General features: G+C 53.4%; 2 protein-coding genes across 17 annotated transcripts in view; both read left to right on the top strand.

Annotated features, from left to right (window-relative positions):
• Positions 1 to 3967, top strand: part of CTCF (CCCTC-binding factor) — a 34860-nt gene extending 30893 nt beyond the window's left edge. For all 11 annotated transcript variants that reach the window (XM_038147721.1, XM_038147720.1, XM_038147719.1 and 8 more), the window contains 2 exons: positions 215 to 382; positions 1397 to 3967. In XM_038147721.1, the coding sequence (XP_038003649.1) occupies positions 215 to 382; positions 1397 to 1578 (350 nt within the window). In that variant the 3' untranslated portion in view covers positions 1579 to 3967. The remainder of the gene's footprint in view (positions 1 to 214; positions 383 to 1396) is intronic.
• A 2047-nt stretch (positions 3968 to 6014) lies between these two features.
• The window catches only part of CARMIL2 (capping protein regulator and myosin 1 linker 2), a 25174-nt gene continuing 16243 nt past the window's right edge, over positions 6015 to 14945 (top strand). The window contains exons 1-12 of one of the 6 annotated variants that reach the window (XM_038148318.1): positions 6015 to 8047; positions 9237 to 9328; positions 9451 to 9501; positions 9786 to 9845; positions 11044 to 11165; positions 11520 to 11617; positions 12214 to 12284; positions 12874 to 12947; positions 14040 to 14115; positions 14192 to 14280; positions 14595 to 14689; positions 14851 to 14937. In XM_038148318.1, the coding sequence (XP_038004246.1) occupies positions 8008 to 8047; positions 9237 to 9328; positions 9451 to 9501; positions 9786 to 9845; positions 11044 to 11165; positions 11520 to 11617; positions 12214 to 12284; positions 12874 to 12947; positions 14040 to 14115; positions 14192 to 14280; positions 14595 to 14689; positions 14851 to 14937 (955 nt within the window). In that variant the 5' untranslated portion in view covers positions 6015 to 8007. Of the gene's footprint in view, positions 8048 to 9236; positions 9329 to 9450; positions 9502 to 9785; positions 9846 to 11043; positions 11166 to 11519; positions 11618 to 12213; positions 12285 to 12873; positions 12948 to 14039; positions 14116 to 14191; positions 14281 to 14594; positions 14690 to 14850; positions 14938 to 14945 lie in introns of those variants that run through there. The other 5 variants (XM_038148312.1, XM_038148313.1, XM_038148316.1 and 2 more) reach the window with 5 other exon arrangements.

The following is a 14945-nucleotide window of genomic DNA, read 5'->3' as shown; positions in this document are numbered from 1 at the left end:
TTCTGAAGGACAGCTTGTTCTCTCTAAGTGAGGGTAACAGATTAACAGTCTGTGGCAACAGCTTCTGAACAAAGGCCTTATTTGTCTTCTTTCACAGCCGAGCCTACTCCTTCAAATCCATCCCTTTTGGATGGGATTTGATGGTGCTTCTCTGTAGATGGATGTGTTTTATTCCTGTTAGGATGTCAGATAAATCTTCAGTTTTTTCTTACAGAGGAAAATGCTGAACCAGATTTGGATGATAATGAAGATGAGGAGGAGACAGCAGTAGAAATTGAGGCTGAACCAGAAGTTGAGCAAGAGGCTCCTGCACCACCTCCCAGTAAGAAAAGAAGAGGAAGACCACCAGGCAAAGCTGCTGCACAACCAAAACAATCCCAGCGTAAGTAGCTAATTGAAGCTCCCCTTACCCTGCTTGCTTGAGCACCTTTTGCCTTGGATTTGGCCATTCTTGTAGATGTGATCCCTGCAAATGAGATTGTTTTAAATAGGTAACTGTACTTGTGTCTACATTGCTAAGAACTCACCTTGAAACTTGTTGCAGCGGTTTCCTGGTCACGAGGGAACATGGCTACTTCAGGCTAGGCTAAAAAAGAAAGGCCATTATGTTTGTTTAGTATTGTTTCATTTCACAGTTGTGCAACCTGCTCACTTCTTTTTGTACCAGTTCTGGTGTCTCTGCTGACATACAGTCCTTGGGAAAACAACTGTCAGTAAAAACATCATGGTGTTCTTACCTGGCAAGCTTTTGCAGGTGTTGCCACAAATCAACTTGCTTCAGGCTGTTAGTTCTGAGGAAGGACCAGTGCAGGTGTTGTTTCAACTCCCCAGGGATGTGGTTAAGAATAGACATTGTAACCGTGCAAAGTAAATAAATGAAGTAAATAAATTTTAGGTTCAAAGTGGGATGGGAAATCAGTTCCTTTAAGGAGATGGTGGCTTCCTCAGTGGCTTGTCTGTCTGCTCAGTGATACAAAGTGTGGCCTGTTTTCTCTCGGGGGTTATTCTGTGGAAACATTTAATGCTGAATTTGTCATCACTAATTTCCCCTGAAGTTTAAGTTTTGTCTTAGGCCCATATATTGATAAGTGGTTTGGTTTCATTCATTATTCTATGAAATCCATTGTTTGAAAAAAGTTTAATATGAAAATGCACACTGGAACTGTTGTACTGGGGGCCCATCTTCATAAAGGGGCAAGAAAATAGATGTTTGGTGCTTGGGTGAGTGAGGTGGGTTGAGTTGCTCCCCACTGATGTGGCAGTGCTTGCTGTGGGCCTCACCTTCCCTTGCCTTGGAATAGTCTTACCAACGACCTGCTTGAGGCATGCAGGCTGGCTCTGGAAACAGTAAAATAATCTGTTTCTCCCCCCTCCTCCTTTGTTTTTGCCCTTCCAGCTGCAGCAATCATTCAGGTTGAAGACCAGAACACTGGTGAAATTGAAAACATTATAGTTGAAGTGAAGAAAGAACCTGATGCAGAAACAGCAGAGGAAGAGGAGGAAGCTCAGCCTGCTGTAGTGGAAGCTCCCAATGGAGACCTCACCCCTGAGATGATTCTCAGCATGATGGACCGGTGATGGAGGAAGACCACGTTGGCTGACTGAACTGGCCTGGGCTGTGTTTAAGCGGCTCAAATCTATTTTTTTCCTTTAATCTTTTTTCTTGGCTTTGGGAAGTGCATCATTTTAGACCATTTTACCAAACATACTGGGAAATAAAACGATGTTAGAATGTGATTTAACTAGAACTTGCTGTTTTATGTTAGCATTACAGGATCATGGAACATTAGGAAATATTTTTGGAGTCCTTGAGGGTTTCCTCTGAGATGCTTGATATAGTTTTACTCTGAACTGCATTGTAAAGCTGGTCCAAGGGCCGTGTTTACATGCACCAAGTTTTAATATACAAAAGTGGAAGCCTTGACTAGAGTATGTGGAAAACCACTCCGGACTTGCCCTTCCAGTTCCCAGAGTCCTTGAGCCTCTTCTCTCAGTAGTGTTTTTAACTGTAAATGCAGACTTGGGAGGGTTCTAGACTTTTGAAATGTTTTTTTTGGTTGGTTTTTTGTTTTTTGTTTTTTGTTTTTGCTTTCTCCCACTGAGTAGCTCTGGTTCTCCAAGTCGGCTGCACATGGTAGTTTTGGCATGCTCCAACTGGTTTCTGTCCTTAATATGCTTTGCTTTCTGCAAAGCATTTCTGTAATGGTCAAGCTTGTAAATAACTTTTTTTTTACATTTTAATCTTTTTCCATTAATTAAGAGGTATGCAAAAATGCAGTTTAAAGAAACCCCAGTATTCTAATTCCTTTTAAACTAAGTGACAAGAGAATTGATAGAGTGTAAATGTTGGAAAAGCTGTTGATAAGGTAGAGAAAATATGTACCCAGACTATTGCTTGCAGAAGAGAAACCCACGTGTGAAATCTGGTTTTGAAGCACAAAAAAAATGTATTTTATAGAATCTTTGACTGGCTTGGGTTAGAAGGCACTTTTACAGACCATCTAGTTCTACCCCCCTGCCACAGGCAGGGACACTTTTCACTAGACCAGCTTCTTCCAAGCTCTATCCAACCTGGCCTTGAATGCTTCCGGGGATGGGGCAGCAAGTTTCTCTGGACAACCTGTGCCAGGGCCTCATCACCCTCACAGGGAGGAATTTCTTCCTAATAGCCCATCTAACCCTGCCCTCTGTCAATTTAAAGCCATTCCCTGTTGTCCTGTATCTCCATTCCCTTGCCAAAGTCCCTCTCCAGCACTCTTGTAGGATCCCTCAAGGTTCTGTAAGGCCACAGTTAGGTCATCCCAAAACCTTCTCTTCTCCAGGCTGAATAACTCCAGCTCTCTCAGTCTTTCCTCATAGGAATGGTGCTCCATCCCTCAGATCGTGTTTGTGGCCTCCTCCGGACTCGCTCCGACTGCCGATACCCTCCTTGTCCCAGGGACCCCAGAGCTGGATGCAGCGCTGCAGGTGGGGTCTCACCTGAGTGGGGCAGAGGGGCACAATTCCCCCTTCCTGCTGCCCACGGGGCTCTGTATGCAGCCCAGCTGGGCCATGTCCAGTCTCTCCCTCAAGTCCTTCTCCCCAGGGCTGCTCTGGATCTGTTCATTCCCAGCCTGGATTGATCCCAAGGGTTGCCCCAACCCAGGTGCACCTCCTTGCACTGGGTCTTGTTAAGCCTCATGAGATTCCCAAGGGCCACTTCTCATGCTTGTCCAGGTCCCTCTGGATGGCCCTGTCCTTCAGGTGTGTCACTGCACCCTAAGCTTGGTGTTACCAAACCTGCTGAGGGTGAACTCGATCCCTTCATGTGTGCCATTAACGGTGATAGTGAACAGCACTGGTCCCAGCATGGACCTCTGAGGGGCACCAGTCACTGCTGTCCATCCAGAGTCTGAGCCGTTGACCACTGCCCTCTGGATGTTACCATCCAACCAATTTGAAACATAATATAATTAACCTTTTTGAGTTATAATTTCACAAATACATTTTCTTTGCTCTATCTTGTAGTTGTATTTTGTGTTTATGAATCCTATGTTAAGAAAAAAGTGGTGATTTATGAGTGGGTCACTGCAGCCCTCAACCTGGGCCAGGAAATTTTATTAATAGGTCAGTAATTCTACAATTTTTGAATCTCTGATAAAGACAAAAAAAGGAATAATGTGAAATACAAATGATGCCTGTATATGAAAATGTCACATGTTAAAATATGTAAGCTTTTTATAGAGCCTCAGTCTTGCTGATTTCAAACAAATTTTTCTTCTATGTATCGCTTTTAAGAGAGCTATCAGTTTAGCTATCAGACTCTAGGTTGATGCATTTTTGTACTTAGCTGTACTGTGTGATATTTTTCATTATTTTAGGAAGCCAACATGGGAAAAAAAATACTGTTATAAAATATGTAATGGGGTTTGAAAGCTGGGAAGGAGAATATACTGCTGTACAGCTAATAAATAATAACGGATTAACACGTGTGCTCACTGGCTGCTTTCTTTGTGTACATCAACGGTGCGACCTGGCAGCCATCTCCAGATGGAAAAGCTGCTCTTCCCAGAAGGGTGCTGTCAGCAGGGACTGGCTCCTTTCTTGCTGAAGGTGTTCCCTCTGTCCCATCCCAAATGCAAGGTACCTGTCCATGACCTTACATCAGGGTGTGCTGCTCTGTGTACAGAGGAGGGAGGATGTAAAATGCAAATGTTGGCGTTCACAGCTTGAGCTTGGAGTAACATGGGAGTAGTTGTTACTTCTGTTTGTTTTCACTGATTTTAAATGGTCATAGCTGATGGTTTAGTTAACAGGAATATTGTTTCCATTTCATTCTGAAAAATGGGACGGGTACTTAGGTGGAGTATATGTGGTGTGCTTTTTAGTTGCCATGACAGTGGCTTAGGGTGCCAGCTGTGGGCAGTCACTGCAGGGTCAGGATAGAACCTCCTACTGCTGGTACAGGAGTCACTGCAAATGGCACTACTTTATTTTACACTATTTTACAGGAGACTGTAACTAAGCACAAGATTAGCTAGTTCTGTCTTTCACTACGTGTTTGGTGACTCGTTATCCCTGGTCTTGAGAGATGGTCCTTCTCTGACTTGCCAAGGAAAGCCTGTCTGGAGGTGGAAGCTCGGAGTCCTGAGCAGGCTGGAGGCTTGTTGCAGCAGGTGGGAGAGGTGGTGAAAGGGCTGCTTTGGTGAGAAGTCAGGTCTGGCTGAGAAATGGGTAAATCTTCGAGTGGTTTCCCTGCTGGGCAAGGAGCTTGTGTGCTCAGAAGCCAAAGATGCTTCTGTCTGAGGCAGTGCTGAGGTGGTTTTACATAAGCCTGGAGCTAGGGAGGCTTTGTGGTGAGTGGGAAAACCAAAGGTGTCTTTGGGATCTGTAAGGAGAAACACCATCATATCTTAAACCCTGTGGCTCAACCCAGTGCTGACAGGTGGGGTGTGAAGGATGGCTTTATTTTAGGTGGTGGTCCCCGGAAGTGCCACACGTGTTCCAGCAGAGACCTCCCTTGGTCTGTGTGACTGTTCATGTGCAGGAGCTCGTGCTGTTGTACCAGACCTGGGTGACACCAAGCCAGGTGCTGCAGCTCTCCTGGAATTCAGAAGAGCTGGGGGAGGTGGCTGTGAACAGCTTAATGGGAGGCTGAAAGGACGAGAGCCTGAGAGGTGTCCAAAGACCACAGGTGTGGTCGGTGCTGAGTGGCCTCTGTAGCGTTCATCAGAGGAAACACCACTCCATGAGCGTTATGGGCTGTGACCGTGTGCTGGCCTCATGCTCCGTCCTTTAAGCCCTTCATGTGCCCACCCCTGAGTGGCACTGCGGTGCCTTGGCCAGTCAGGGCTCAGGTGAGCAGCACCACGCCAAGAGTCCGTGACTGACAGCTCAGCCAGGGTATGGGTGGCTCTGGGGACGAGCAGGGTGTGGCCTCACCTTTAGCCGAGCCCCACCGGCCCCTCCCACCAGACACAGGCACTGGCAGTCCAAGAGGCTGTGAGATGTGCAGCATCCAGTCTCTGACAGGTACCTGTCACAGGTACCATCACCCTGCCGTGATGCCACTGCAGTTGCCTCTTCCAGTGCCACTGTCCCTGGAGCTGGAGGCTCGACAGCGCTCTGAAGCCTCAGCCCAAGGCACTGGGCAGCTTGTCACTGGGGCTGAGGCGCCCATTCCTGTGGCGGGGTCCAGATCAGAAAGGTGGAGCTCTGGGCTCTTTGGCTCTCTCACCCCTGACCCTAGGCGTGACCCTAGCCCTTAACCCAGATCTGAGGAGCAATTTCTGAGCAACTTCTTTATTGTGCTCTGATTCTAGAACTTTCTTCACAGGCCCCAGTAGAGGTTTAGTGAGGATGGAAGCTGTCACCCTGTGGCCATCCTCCTTTTTTCCCCAGCCTGGTGTGTTACCTTGCGATCTGCTCAGCTGACCTGGTTTCTCTGTGCTTGCTCAATCAATGGTCCTGTTACGCAGACTGGGTTTTATTTGATTTGAGCTGAGGCTCCTGCCTTGGGCAGGGATCTCTGCTTGTGCCTCTTGCAGGCTTCTGGTTTGCCCTCGGAGGAGCTGTTCTGGAGAGATGCAGATCAATATCGCAGCCTGCTGCCAGGGACACACATCCAGGGCAGCGTCCAAAGCCTGAATATGGACAGAACAATTGTGCTCAACCCAAGAGCTGTTATCAGTGCTGGAAAAGCTGGGCTTTGGACTCTGAGTGGAAAGCCAGGGCTGGGATGAATCCAAGGAGCATCACTGCCTCTGCCAGTGGCTTGGCCTGGCTGCCATGCCTGGTGCTTGGGCTGCTGTCCTCTGCTGGACACAGAGGAGGCGTGTTGTTACAGACATCCTGATACGCCTGGGCTTGCACAGAGGCAGGGAACACCTGTGCACATGGATGTCTGTCCCACTCCTGGAGTACATGTCCTGCTGCACTGCTGCTCAGAACGTTCCAGCATGTGGGAACCAGTATTTTGGGGAACAAGCTTTGGATGCAGCTTCCTGGAGCTCCTCTGTGCTTCTAGTCTTCCATAGCAGCCATTCTGATTGGTAAAAGGGGACAGCTGCTCCCTCTGTGTCTTGGATACCCTTGCTTGCCAAAGCTGGGAGATGGTGCCCTTTTGAGAGGTTCAGATACCAATAGCCTGGCCTTTTCTCATCCTGGAAAAAACATGGATCCAGCCAGGACTGCTGACTGCACTGGGTGGTGAACGCCCTGTGCCCCTCATCCTGCTGGTGCTCATCCATCTGCTGACAGCTCAGGAGGCTCGAGGAGGTGCCTTGGCAGAGGTTGGTCCTTGCCTTAGCCATGTTCTCCCCAGTCACCTCCTTAAAAAGAGCTTGTGCTGTGGTTGGGCTCTGTGAAGATGCCATCCCTGCAGGGAGAGACTTCCTGCCTTCACCCTCACACAGAAGGTGGTTTCAGAAGCACTGTGGCCCTGAGTGGGAGGAGGGCAAACTCGCCCATCCCTTCCATGGACCACCTTCTCCCAAGTCATTTGACCTCTGGGAAAGCTCAGTGAGCTCCTGGTTGGCAGATTTCGGCCTGGAGCTTGGAAGTTCATCAGAAAGGGGCAATTTAGGGGAAGAAGGCAGCTGTCACCACCCATCCCGGTGGGTGCTGGTCACAGGGACTCAGGCTGCTGGCTGAGAGCAGCTCTGCCTCTCCCTCAGCACCTTTCCTGAGTCTCTAATGGCGCCAAGTTGAGCCAACAGTGGGAAATCCTGAGTCCAGGGAAGCTCTGCAGCATGTCGGAGGACACTGGAGCACTTCCTGGTGCAGAACCTTCCTGGATGAGTGGAGTGGTTGATGTGCTCAGTCCTGTTGCTCCAAGGAGGTCACCTGGCTTCTGCCTCTTGCCCTTGCTTTGGGACAGCAGTTTTGTCACTTTGGCAGAAGGCCTGGGGCGTTTCTGTTCTGGAAAAGCCCTTCCTTGAGCATCCTGCCATGGGCACCAGCATCCATCCTCCAGAGAGCAGTCTGCAGCGGGCACTGGCACCCATCTCCATCAGCTCCCCTTGCAGATCCCCAGCGCAAGGTGATGGAGCTGGGCTGGCTGCCCAGTGCTGGGAAGGGTAGACTTGCCCTTACCCCACGCACCGGCCATCTTCCGGCAGAAACATGTCCCCATGAAGCACCTCAGGAGATAGAGAGAGGTCATGGATCCTCCACCCTGCAAGGCTGGAGCTGTGGGGAGATGCTCCTGCTTCGTGCCGGGAGGGGTGTCCTGCTCACGCCGGGGAAGCCACACGGCAGAAGAAGGGTGCTGGGTAGCGACTCCCTCTCCTCCCGGCGAGGCCGGTGGGCCGTGGGCACCGTCACTTTCATTTCGCTTCTCTTGCTCAGGCGGTAAATCTCGCCTGACGGGGCAGGAAGAGGCACCGGGAGGGGGAGGAGGCACCGAGGCGGCGGCGCTGCCGGTTGGTAACCTCAGCGCTTCCTCCCGGCACGGTGCCTTTCCCGCGGCGCCCGAGGATGCTGCCCTGACACCCGCATCCCCGGGCAGGTGACCCCGAGGTCCCAGGCATGGCTGTGTCCCCCGGAGGGATCCCCACTGAGCTGCAAGGTAAGCATCGCCCGCGCCGCGCTGCCGGGGCACCGCTGCCACATGGAAGCTGCCCGTACCAGGCCTGCTTGGCCCCGAATCGCCTCGCTGGCCTTGGCAGCGTCACTTTGGGGTCCCTCAGCTGCAACAGCTGAGGTTCAGGGGGGCCCGTGTGTGTCCGGGGATTCCTCTCGTCTGCAAGACTCATTTGCCTGAGGATGGACCTTGGACCAAGAGCATCCCCAGATAACCCGGCTCCTCAAGGATGGGATTCTGCACAGCTCAAGCTTCCAGATTTGTGGGTGCAGCTTGGTGCTGCTCAGTCCCATGGGCTTGGGCTCCTCTGGCCAGCTGGGGGTCCCCAGAAGCTCCCCAGGAAGGCACAGCCTGCAGCTCAGCATGGGGGGGTGTGAAACACCACTGCTCGCAGCCTTCTCTGGGCTGATTGGAAAAGCAAAAGGCCGCAGAGGTCTCGGGGTCCTTCAGCCTCATCAGCCCCACCGAGGCTGGCAGTGAGGTGGGAAGGAGCTGGGTCACCGTGTCCCCACAGCCTCAGCTCCCAGCTCTACCAGGGTGGGTCCCTGGGGACGCGTGCCTCAAACCATGGACCCACAGGGCTTGGTGTCATTGTGACAGCCTGGTGAGCCCTGCACAGCAAGGGACAGCTGTGGCTTTGGTGCTGTTTCTCCCATGGGAGGCATGAATCAGGAGGGCACAGAGGCGATGCTCAGGGCAGCAGTGATGCTCACACTGGCCCACTGACTGTGGGAGTGACCAGTCTGTGACCCTGGGGAGGCTGGCACATGTGACCACCCTGGCTGCCCTGTGCAGAGGAAGGACGAGGGTGATCAGCTGCTCCCTGGTGGTAAATTTGGAAAGACAGGAAGAGAAAGCGGGACCCTCTTATCACTCAGTGCCAGCTCCCAGTGGGTGCGGCAGCACAGGCAGTGTGAACCAGCAGCCCCAAACCCTGTGCTTGGTTGAAGCTGTGGCAGAAGAAGGGGAGGTGGGTGCATCACCCGAGCAGCAGAGGAGATCCACAGCTGGTGAGTGTGAGGCACGCCTGAGGGCAACCAGGGGCTGACTGTCAGGTGTGGAGGGAGAGAAGAGGATTCAGGTGGGGACAGCATCCTCAAGAGCAACAGGGCACATGGGAGAGGACCAAGGTGACTTCAGCCACTTAATTTCATGTGGACGTTTGTCTTTTCAGAGGGCATCACCGCCTTCCTGGGGACAAAGAAGGTGCTCCTGGTGCTTAGCATCCAGCTGCAGGTGAAATCCAAGTATGATGACTTTATCTTGGTATGTCCAGAGTCTGGCCTGGTTCCTGCTTTCCTGTTTTCCCCAGGAAGGCGTTTTATGGTTGCAGTGAGGGACAAGGGTGGCTTCCATGTCACCATGGTCCCTTGTCACACCTTGCCTAGGTCCTGACACCCTGGCGAGCCTATGTGCTGCCTGTGATGCTGCCAGTGAGGGTGAGTGTGGGGACTCTGGTAAAGCCCTGGGGATCCTGGGGGGGCTTGGGGCACTGCAGGGGAGTGACTCATGAGTCTCCTGGGCCACTGGCTCTGGGAAGCCCTCAAGAGCAGGATAGAAGAGAGATGGGGGAAAGGGGAGAGGGTCTTGTTTGGGGGCTGGTGAAGGGTGGGGCCAAGGCCAAGCACCACCTGAGGCATGGGAAAGTGTGGGAGCTGGGGGGAACTCTTGGGTTTCCTTTCTCCATCAGCACTGGGGTTGACCCTGCTTCTCTCACCTACAGGTTCACAGCAGCTTCAGCTTCCTGGAGGTGAGGGAGATGACAGTCCAAGAGCCCAGTGTGGTGAGTGGCGCCAGCAGCTGGGACAAACCCAACCCGGGCATTACCCCCCTTTCTGCCCACTCCCCCGTGCAAACCCTGGTCCAGAGCCCACCACAGGACCTGGGGGTGTTCTGGTCCCCCATTGCACACTGAGGGTCACCAGTGTTGATCTCATCAGGGGTATTTCCCTGGAGCTGGAGGTGCAGGGAGGCACCAGGGGTGCTGGGTGGGTGCCTGCACTTCTTCCCCTCTGACATCCACGGACAGTCCCTGGCCGTGGCACCTCCTGCTCAGCAGGGACAAGGTGACAAACGGCTGCAGGCTTACCAAGGTGAAGACAAATTTAGCAGGAGGGTGTTTTAAACCCTGTTAATCCTCTTAGAGAGGGGCGGGCACGTAGGGCAGATGTGGCAGTGGAAACCATGGAAGAGAGGAATTGTGTATCAAGGCTTGGACATATTGGCCAAAACAGGGCTGTGGTCCTGGTTAGCCTCCTGTCTGGCCCTTTCCAACATCCTGCCTGGCTTTTTCTTGGTAAAGCAGCAGCAGCAGCCGTGGCCTCAGCCTCCACACGGGGTTTCTGCTGCTCAGCAGGCTGCGTGGCTGGAGAGAGCTGGAGGAGCTGGGCACAGGCAGAGGGGTGCAGGGAGTTGCTACCTCAGGGTGGAGGGGGGTGGGACACCTGACTGGGACATGGAAAGCCCAGGGCTTGTTAAAGTGCAGGCGGTCCCACGCTCTCCTGCCTCCACAGCCCCGGGCACTGGCGGAAGCGCCGTCCTGCACGATGCCAGCAGATAATTGTCATCCTGCTCCCACGCCTCAATCAGCGTGTAATTAAATCAGGGAGCATGTTGCCATGGGATTTTTTTTCTCCTGGTAGGAACCATAAGCTGAAAAAGCCCTAAACCTCGATTAAATAAATTCAGGGAGGAAACCTCCATGCTGCAGCTGCGGCTGCTGCAGGCAGAGACAAGGCTGTTCTCACCCCACTGCATCGGGCTGCCTCTGCATCAGCTTAAGCTGAATTTTCAGGAGGTTTATGCCTTATTCTGGCACACTAATGCATTTTATCCTAAATTCCTGGTGCTCACAGCATTCTCTGTGCTTATGGCTGGGTTGGCAGTGAGGAGCTGATGGCTGTCACCGTTGTGTCTGGGGGCTTGGGGACGCTGTGTGCTGCCAGCTCGCTCAGGAATCTCTCATCCTTTGGACCCTGCAGGTTGTCATAGAAACAGATGCAGCGTCTTACGCCTTCCGGTTCATGTCCTTGGATGATTTGGAGCAAGTTGTTATCCATGTCACCATGTCACTTAAGAAGGTCTTTCCAGACTCATCCCTTGGGTAAGGGTCTTCTGCTCCTGAGGGGTGCTTGTGTAGGAACCAGAGCAACCCCTTTGCCCAGAAAAGCCCCAGATTGCAGAATCTTGGAAGGATTTGGGCTGGAAGGAATCTTAAAGATCATCTAGTTCCAACCCACCTGCCATGAACCGGGACACCTGCAGCTAGAAAATCCCAAATATAGGATGGGTCTACAACAGTGCTTTTAGCAGGAGAAAAGCACAGGGATGGAGGCGAGACCCTGTTCCCTGACTGAATATTTCTGGCCACCCTACACACAGGTTGTAGCTAAGCACAGAGTGGTGGGGATGCTCTTCTCCTGGCCCACCCTGACACACCCCTCTGCTCCCTCCCCAGGACCCTGCTCAAGAACTCCCCCCCCAGCCTGTATGAGAGGATCCAGCAGATCACAGACTCACTGGAGGAAGTGCTGCAGAGCAGCCCTGGGCCTTGTGGTAAGTCCTGCCATAACCTCCCTCAGGCAGGGCCAGGAGAGTTGGAGCACTCTGAGGACCATTCCAGCCCTGCATCCAGCAGCAGCAGCTCTGCTGACAGCCCTGGCCTCTGCTGGCAGGCCACCTGTGATGGCTTCCGTCAGATGGAGCCCTGCTACTGGGGTCTGCTGTCCACCAGCCCACCCCATCCCATGGGGCAGGAGCAGGTTTGAGGGGCTGTAGTTCCCCAGGAAGAAGCAGGACAGCAGGCAATATTGCTCAGAACCTACCTGCAAGGACCTGTGGCTATGCATGTTTCTACCCACCTCATATGGCACCGCTGCAGAGCCAGGAGCTTTTCCTGGAGCCTGGTCTGGAGCAGGATCCCTCCATTTTCCCCACAGCAATGTGCCTCGCCTGGTATCCACATGGACCAAGCAAAGCAAGGCACAGCCCTCTTTCAGGGCTGACAGTAGATCTCTCTCCCCTTTGGGCAGGGGAGGGGGAGCCCTCAGCATCACTTCTGAGTCCCTGAGTCTCCTTCCTATTTCCCACTCCCCCCAAAGTTCTCCGTGTTCCCCTGGGAAGGTCTGACCCAAGCTGCCTTCTCCCTGCAGGGGGGTTTTCGGAGACCTACGCTGCTCTGTGTGATTACAACGGCTTTGCCTTCCGCGAGGAGATCCAGTGGGTAAGCTGGTCCATCCCGTGGGTGCAGCAGTGGCAGCGTGTCGCTTGGGGACAGGATGCTTGTGGGTGCCTCGTGGAGCTGCTGGGGCTGGGAGCTGCAGCTTTGAGTGCCCCCTGCTCCTCGCTGGGCTGGAATCAAAAATCAAAGTGAAGGTGGGAGTGGCGCGCCTTGGACCAGGTTGTTTCCCAGACTGTGACCTAAGGGGAGGCCCTGGAAATCTGAGACCTTGCTGGGTGTCCTGGTAGAGGAGAATCCTGCTGGGACCCAGCCATAGCAGGACTGCCTGTCCCCCTTTCCTCTGGACACTGATCCCAGCTCTCCTCTCCCCACACCCTCTCTCCCACCAGCCTGGGGTGTGTTGCCTTCTGACCATTCCCTGCAGAAGTGTCTGAGGCTCACCCATCTGTCCCACCAAGCTGGGACACGTCCCCTGCCAGCCAGAGCATTAGGGAAGGCTAATTGGGGTTAGGCAAGGGACTCCCCAGAAGAGGCTCCCCAAGGGCTCAGCTCCCTCCAGCAGCACCAGGGACCTGAGCCCTCCCCAGGCCCCAGTGCCGAGCCTGATCCCTGTGTGCATCCTTCTGGGAAGGACGTGGACAACATTTACCACAGCCAGGACTGCCGGGAATTCAACCTGCTGGACTTCAGCCACCTGGAGAGCCGGTGAGTCCCCCAGCCACGCAGTGTCCCAGCACCCATCCTCATTCTCCCTGTCCCTGTTGGAGGGCCCAGCGTGCTCTCCTGCCCATGTTAGAAGCTTTTATAGGTTACACGCTCCAGGGATGCCACATCTGCAGCCCAGCACTCCACCTCACCAAACACCCTGAGCCCCGTCCCATGGGGCAGCAGCTGAGAGTCCAGGCAGCCTCTCTGTTCATTTTTAACTCTTAGATCAGGCTGGGAGCTGTTTATAGGGCTGTAAACCTGATGTCACAGTGGCTTCTTGCAGCTCGTGGCTGTCAGGTGTTTCCCTATGCAAAGCAGCTGGTGCAGCTTGCCACCCTGAAACTTGCACTGCTCCCCACCAGCCCCCCAGATATCTGTTATAACCTCATTATCACCTGATTATAACCTGGTAGTGGGGCTGTGAGCTCCAGCTGTGCCTGGAGTTCTCCCTGCGGGACTCAGCCACGTCTCCATCCCAATAAAGATGGAGCAAGGGCTCAGCTCTCAGGGGAGGCAGCTGCCAGGCTGGGCCACAGCGAGTCAAAGTTCTGGGTTGAGTGTTTTGGGGAACAGAGGATCTGTGTTCAGCTGGTGAAAAAGGAGACCGTTTTAGAGATTTCTTTGGATGAGGAAGTAAAAAAGAAACTTGTTTCCACTCAACCAAAACCTGTGGTGTTGCTCACATGAGAGCTCAGAGCTGAAAAGAATTTAAAACCCCTAGGTTTAGATAGAAGCATGCAAATATTTAGATTCATTTTATTTTCCCCAAGGGAATAATCTGGGGAAGATGATCTGTACCTGTGCATTGCTTTAAACCCACAATCCCCAGTCCTGTTCTGTCGAACGTTGTGTTGGAACACACTGAGGTTGGGTGTCTGGGAGCATCCCAGGGTTGGGTCACTTGGAGCACCTCGGGTTTGGATGGGATGGGTGTGTTCTGGCATCCTGGGTGTCCTGGGGCATCCATCTTGGGGCACCCTGGGGCTGGATGTCTTGGGACACACCCCAGCTGGGAGTTTTGAGTCACCCATTTGGGACTAGCCTTGGCTCAGCCTGGCCCTTGACTCCCTCCTCCCTGGCACCCTGCAGGGATGTGGCACTGAGCGTTGCTGCCTTGTCCTTCAACCTGTGGTTCACCAAGCTCTCCTGCAAGGATTTCAGGCTGGTGAGTGCCGGTGTTGTGGCTCTGGGTGCACCAGAGGTGGCCAGGTTCCCAGAAAGGCTTTCTTCTTCCCTGCCAGAATCAGGAGATTTCAGAGCAGCTGCTCTACATGCTCAGCAAGTCAGTGACACTGGAGGAGCTGGTGCTGGAGAACAGTGGGTTGAAAGCGTAAGTGAAGGTGTTGCAAGGCAATGATGAGCGGGATCCTGGTGGCTCTTCCCTCAGTACGTGGAGCGGGGAGGTCCCTGCATGGACCCTTGTTCCAGGGGCTGGTGGCTCCGTCCCCTCCACACTGGGAAGCTCACTGGAAGTGAATACCACCCACCCCTGGAGATGCTCTGCTTCCTTCTGGCTGCTCGGATGAGCCAGGTCTGCCACACAGGCAGGAGCTGGTGGCATGTCCCTGTGAGACTACAGGGCTGGTGGCTGTCTTTCCTGGAGGTGCCCAAGCATTGCTCAGATGGGTGACCCTCTCCCCACAGTGACTTTGTGCAGAGGATGGCCCAGGCGCTCAGCAGCCATCCCAACTCCGTCCTGCACACCATCAACCTCTCTGGCAACCAGCTGGAAGATAGAGGTACTCACATTCTGGGCTGGGATGAGTTTACACCCACAAAGACTGATGTTCAGCTCCAGATCCCACCAGCAGCTGCCTCCTGTCCTAGAGGCTGCAGCTCAGGGCGGGATGGACACCCAGCTGTGCTGGTGCAGCCATTCAGAGCTCTCTGCTCTCATCAGGGGTCTCTGCCTTCAGCCGGCACGTGGAGAAGAGTTCCAAGGGTCTGCAGAGCCTCAGCTTGGCCAGGACAATGCTCACAGCCAAAGGTAGAGCC

Source organism: Motacilla alba, chromosome 11, assembly GCF_015832195.1.
Source record: "Motacilla alba alba isolate MOTALB_02 chromosome 11, Motacilla_alba_V1.0_pri, whole genome shotgun sequence".
NCBI lineage: Eukaryota > Metazoa > Chordata > Aves > Passeriformes > Motacillidae > Motacilla > Motacilla alba.
Note: the sequence above shows the minus strand (reverse complement) of the source record. Positions and strands in the feature narration are given on the sequence as shown.